This window comes from Drosophila sechellia, chromosome X (assembly GCF_004382195.2).
Source record: "Drosophila sechellia strain sech25 chromosome X, ASM438219v1, whole genome shotgun sequence".
NCBI lineage: Eukaryota > Metazoa > Arthropoda > Insecta > Diptera > Drosophilidae > Drosophila > Drosophila sechellia.
In genome coordinates, this window is record NC_045954.1 from 15070245 (window position 1) to 15076133 (window position 5889).

The 5889-nt window shown below is 38.4% G+C and overlaps 1 protein-coding gene across 2 annotated transcripts; it reads right to left on the reverse strand.

Annotated features, from left to right (window-relative positions):
- Positions 1-3420: 3420 nt before the first annotated feature.
- Positions 3421-4472, reverse strand: LOC6619609. 2 transcript variants are annotated; one of them, XM_032726122.1, is made up of 4 exons: positions 4441-4459; positions 4204-4347; positions 3975-4139; positions 3475-3887 (listed from the first exon to the last, which is right to left on the reverse strand). In XM_032726122.1, the coding sequence occupies exons 2-4, from the start codon at positions 4321-4323 to the stop codon at positions 3690-3692; spliced, it is 483 nt and encodes a 160-aa protein (XP_032582013.1). In that variant the 5' UTR covers positions 4324-4347; positions 4441-4459; the 3' UTR covers positions 3475-3689. The 2 variants fall into 2 exon arrangements, with proteins under 2 accessions (XP_002043824.1, XP_032582013.1); XM_002043788.2 differs by having other exon boundaries at positions 3421-3887; positions 4204-4472.
- Between the last annotated feature and the right edge of the window lie 1417 nt (positions 4473-5889).

Genomic DNA, 5889 nt, shown 5'->3' on the forward strand with positions numbered 1-5889 from the left:
AGCGTAAACAAGAAAATATTAAGCAGCTGCGAGAGCAAAACAAAAACGTAACGCTGCCGAAAAAAACTTGGAGTAGGGAAAACGAAGTGCGCGAAACAAGTTTTCCGGGAGGGTGTGGGAAAACAAGCGAAATAAAGTAAAGAAACGAAACCAAAGGAAAGGAAAGATGCTGTGCGGGGTGGGGGGAAGCGATTTCCGCCGCTCGCTCGTAACTTTTCACTTAAGCATTTTTGTCACGTCTGCCATTTTCCCTTTTCTCCATTTTCCGGCACACCCGCGCCTATCCGAAAGCCTTGTGTAATACATTTTTGTAATATTTACTCTGCGCTTTGTTGGGGATCTGTGCATCCTTGATCGGCATGGGTATATACGCTATTGGGCCGCTCGGAGCATACTTTCCCAATCTCCCAGTTGAAAGGAAATCCTTGCGCACATTAGAGCATTGGAAATTCGCTGTGTGCAAAACCCCATGTTGAGTTGATATTTTTTTTTTCTATATATACAGACATATTTGTTGTTGTTTATTTTACGCCAACCCAGATTCCCAGTGACTTGGTGTCCTTTTTCCGGGTTCCGGCCAGTTCCTTAATTTCTTTTCGTGTTTTCTCTTTATACATGCACACCCGCTCTTTGATTTCCCCGCCAGGCAAAAATCATATTTTATTGTTATCGAAATTTAGTGGCTTCCCATAAACATGGGACCGTTTTTTTTCGCCCTCCTTCTTTCGGCATTGGACTTAGTGATTGGGCCTTTGCGCCCCATCCCTCCAACGAAAACAGGAATTGTGATCCATAACTTCGCCGTAAACTGGGTCAACTCCGGACTCCATGCTCCATTTTCCGGACCCGTCAGCCTGCCAGCTCTCTGGCGACAGTTTGGATTAATCCGGCTGCTGGAACGTGGCCGCGTTTTCCACTGTCATCCGGAACCGCGGGCCGTACAAAATTAGCCGGGACAGCACCGAAGTCTCAACGGGTTTGCTCGGTTTAGCACCGGAACTCAACAGATCCTATCTGAAAGTGCGGCTAAAACAGAGTTACGGGAAGCTGGTTCAACGAAATAGAGCTGCTAATAAATCTAAGTGCACCCAAATGGGTGGCGATAATGTCTGCATATGATGTATGCACGGTTGCCTTCGGGAGATTAGAAGCCAAATAGCATTTTACTCGATATAAACCGAATCAAATATAAACCAAATATAAATAATAGTGGACAATTAATATACATGATTAACGGAGTTTTCAAATTTAAAGATTCGTAAAGTGATGGTTATAAGGAACTTGAATGCATATCGAAATATGTTAGCAGATGTCAAAAGTTCTATCTTTGAAGGTAGAGCAATTGGAATCCGCAGCCCACAAAATAATTATTAGCAAGGGTCAACGCTGCGTATGAGTGATATTGTAAATAGTACGTCAATTCTACACCTTAATATATATATAGAATATATATAGAGGATTATAGAGGAATAGAATAGTGTTTAAAACAATTTGTATATTAGAAATTCCTTAAATTCCTTTGAGCTTTTCTTTAAGTCCACTCAACTTGGGATCACCCTAATGGCTAATGGATAATATATGGCCTTTATTGGCTTTGTACTGCGTTTATTTTGGCCATGTATTATTTGCTTTTTGTTGACCCGTAATCTTTATGGCCTTGTTAGGCCACCGAAGGAAATCAACAAATCATCCGAGCACTCTTAGACATTTTCATTAGCCGCAATTTGGGCATTAAAATTTGAGTTGGCCCCGCTTGCCACCTCGTATATTTTATGGGTCTCGACACCTTCCGCAATTGGGCGCATAAATTGTCGAGTGCGGCAGTTAACTGGCTAAAACTAAGCCGGCAATCCATCAAACTGGCAAGTAGCTTTATATATAGGGTAGTGTATGCTTGCGCATACATATTTATGTGGGGTATATAAGGCACACACCACAAACGAGCCAAATGAGAGGCTTTCGGTTTTCTATTAACTGTCAGCCGTTTAATTTACAAGCACTTTTCGAACACCTCACTCGCAGCAGGGGTGTCGAAAAGTGGTGGGGGGGAGGGGGGTTTATGTTCAGTACTCAGTAGTATTCGGCATTCGAAGGGCCTTCTTGGGTTTTTGTGCTTGGAGCTCTGGAGGTGACCAATAAATTAAGAAGCAGACGAGAACGGAAATGAAATGTCTGTGCGTCGGTGGCGGGGATCGGAAGTGCGGTTTTGGTGGGTGAGTGGGTTAAGTGGGTGGTACTGTGGCGTAGGTGGACTACGTTGCCCCCGTTAAGGACAGCTATCCATGATGCCGTCCCTCCCTCCTCTCCACACAACTGGCAACTGACATTTTCCTGCCTTCGTCCATTTCCATGTCGCATGTCAAGCGATGCGAATTCTAATTAAAATTTAATTGTTTACACTTTTCGGCCAACGAGCGGAAATGGGAGCGGATGCGCCAAAGGCTTGGCCTGCACTGCGAGAAAATAAGACATATTTGTATATAGGAACTCAAAAATTATAAGATTTTCTGAAATCTTAAAAAATATGTATAAGAAGGGGCAAGTGTATGATGCTTATGGCTTAGATTTCAAATTACTAAAATGATTAAAACCACACAACATATTATAAGCATTTGTCATATGTAATGTAATGTAAATTTAAAAGTTAAGTACCTTTTTTCGTAGTTTTTTTTCCTGTGGCTCTGCCCCCTTCTTTCTGATTGTCCGAGGTTTAGGTCCGTGGCCATTAGGTCTAGTATTGTCGTGCTTGGCGCGTTTAATTGTCGCTTGGCCTGATTTACATGGACGGCGACAAAAGTTCGCAAAACCAACATCTGGAAGGGGGGTTAATTCTTATGGGGGACAGCGTTGGGTGTTGGCGGCTTTCCGTAAGATGGGATGGAGGGGGGTTTGTCAACTCGAACGTGCCTCGCATGCCAATGGAATGCTTATCAAAGTATATAAAATTCATAGAAATTATGACGCGAGCGTAGAAAGTTGCAAGAAAAAGACGTTTGACGTTGACACAATGTTGTTCCTCTGTGTGAGTTTGTGCGTCTGTGTGCCTATGCGTGTGTGTGTGTTTATAAGCGAGGGGCAGCGTTGGGCGTGGCCAAGTTGTGTGCTTAAGCGTTTTATTGTCTTTAAGCTTCATTAAGTCAAATGGCGCTATCGTTTAGAGCAAATGAAAAGCACATCACGAAGCTCCGAAATTAGAGTGCTTTGAATAGCCAAGATTTGCGCAGTTACCTTAAGAAAATAATCTGTCTTCTAAATTAGAAAAAAAAGGTTAGCAACTTACCGTCATTTCATTTTAATTATTATTTTGAATTGGTATTGCAAAATACTTCCAATCGAGTGGCATTTACAGATAAAAATCGTAAGTCGTGTAACCTCTTAGATAATATGCAAAAATGTTTCCAATTTTGAAGTCAGCAGGAAAGTTATACAGATGTTAAATTGGTTTATTTAATGCACAAATCAAATATTATGTATATTGTGTGATTATTTTTAGCCAAGTTATGACCAAAGCCACAAAGTTTAAAAAGCCCCATTCACTGCATAATTTAATCCTGTTTTAAATGTTCACTCCCAGTAACATGAAGGGTTTAAATAGTATAATTTCCCATCTGTACCCAGTTTCAGCTTCTCTTTCACCCTATTAAAGTTATAAAACAGATATCGGCATGGAGCACATCATTTCCTCCAGGCTAACAGTGTATCTGTTTCTTGAGGATCCACTGCACGTATAAAACACAGCACAAGTTGAGCATCATTTCCCAAAGGGTCACCATGCGCTCCAGAGGTATCCTGGCATGTCGCCGGATATCTAATAGCAGCACAAACATATCGCTGGTCAAGATGATGACGGAAACCACAACGAAGGGATTTATGTAATGCGGCTTGATCTGGATTAAAAAAATGGTTGCAGTGACTTATAACAATGGTGCAATACATATTGGAAATTAATATATTTTAAGGGCCTTTATACTCACGGATACCATGCCGTATATCACTATCATCCACGCTTGCAGCATTAAAAAGTTTTTGAGGGCTCGTAAGCGCCCCGAATGTGCGCCCCTCATAATCAAGAGACACCTTAGCCGTCCCAACTGCGTCCCTCCCATGAAAAGGTTCACGATATATATAAAATTGAATACCTGCGAATTTGATGTAATTAGTTCTTTACTTGCTGCCCAGCAAACTATAAATATATATACTCACCACTCGAAGGATACCGAAGCTGAGGGTATAGAAGAATATCATTGTATCGATATTTGTCGAGAATTTCCAGTTGCAGCGTGTTTCGCAATAAGATATGGGTATCTTTAGGTTGGTGTGCATAACGCCGCAAAACTGATCACTAATCTGCTCGAAGAAATTCATGGCGAAATGAGGTGTATTTGTACAAATAAATTTTCGAAATCTATAAAAGATCTCAGGAAGAATGTATATTTATACTTATTTAAGTGTTTGACAGACTGAAAGCAACGAATGAAAAACGATAAAGATTAGGGCACTAAATCATGGCCAACTAGTCCCGCTGGCTGTGCAAGGACAGGGACAAAAATCTGGCACGACGAGATCTACAACGATGATGGTCGGCCTCCAGGAGCTACACTCGCTGCTCCAAAATTTGTCAAAATTTTAAATCTTGGTAATCAGCACAAATCTTTTATAACTATTTTGACGTATAAATAGCATAATTGTATACTATTGTCCTTTCACTTATCCTTTAATAATATAATGAGTAACCAAAGGGGAGGGAATAAGACTCTTAATTTTATTAAGCTTTAAGATTATTTTTCTCACAAAAAAACTGGAAAACTATTTATGGCAAAAAACTCAATTTTCAATTTGGCTTTTTTGGCTATAACTTGACTAAAAATGGTCACACAGCAAAAATAATTACCATTTTATACTCCTTATAACCAATACTAACCACCCCTTGCACTTTTAAACAGATTTTGTAAAATTAATTTTTGGCCAAATTTTCGCATTTTTTGTAAATTTTTTTCATCAAAATTTGAGAAAAATTTTAAAATCACAGAATTCCCAAACTTGAATGCAAATCGATTGGTATTTAAACAACGAACTCAGCGAGGTATGACATTCCTTATTTGGGTAATTATTTTCAATGTTTTGATCAAAATACCGATTATTTTTTTCACAAAAAAACTGGAAAACTATTTTTGGCAAAAAACACAATTTTCAATTTGGCTTTTTTGGCTATAACTTGACTAAAAATGGTCACACAGCAAAAATAATTACCATTTTATACTTCTTATAACCAATACTAACCACCCCTTTCACTTTTAAACAGATTTTGTAAAATTAATTTTTGGCCAAATTTTCGCATTTTTTGTAAGGGTACCATCATCAAAATTTGCGAAAATTTTAAAAATCCTAGAATTCCCAAACTTGAATACAAATCGATTGGTATTTAAACAACGATCTCAACGAGGTATGACATTCCTTATTTGGGTAATTATTTTCAATGTTTTGATCAAAATATCGATTATTTTTTTCACAAAAAAACTGGAAAACTATTTTTGGCAAAAAACACAATTTTCAATTTGGCTTTTTTGGCTATAACTTGACTAAAAATGGTCACACAGCAAAAAGAATTACCATTTTATACTCCTTATAAGCAATACTAACCACCCCTTGCACTTTTAAACAGATTTTGTAAAATTAATTTTTGGCCAAATTTTCGCATTTTTTGTAAATTTTTCGCATCATCAAAATTTGCGAAAAATTTAAAAATCCCAGAATTCCCAAACTTGAATGCAAATCGATTGGTATTTAAACAACGAACTCAGCGAGGTATGACATTCCTTATTTGGGTAATTATTTTCAATGTTTTGATCAAAATACCGATTATTTTTTTCACAAAAAAACTGAAAAATT

What these genes read in the sequence shown, in the direction of transcription:
- LOC6619609 (XM_002043788.2), bottom strand. Translation starts at nt 4,365, where the DNA reads ATGAATTTCTTCGAGCAGATTAGTGATCAGTTTTGCGGCGTTATGCAC. An exon ending in GCTTCGGTATCCTTCGAGTG is followed by an intron (nt 4,140 to 4,203) that starts GTGAGTATATAT and finishes TCAAATTCGCAG; the next exon opens with GTATTCAATTTTATATATAT. An exon ending in TGATATACGGCATGGTATCC is followed by an intron (nt 3,888 to 3,974) that starts GTGAGTATAAAG and finishes TTTTTAATCCAG; the next exon opens with ATCAAGCCGCATTACATAAA.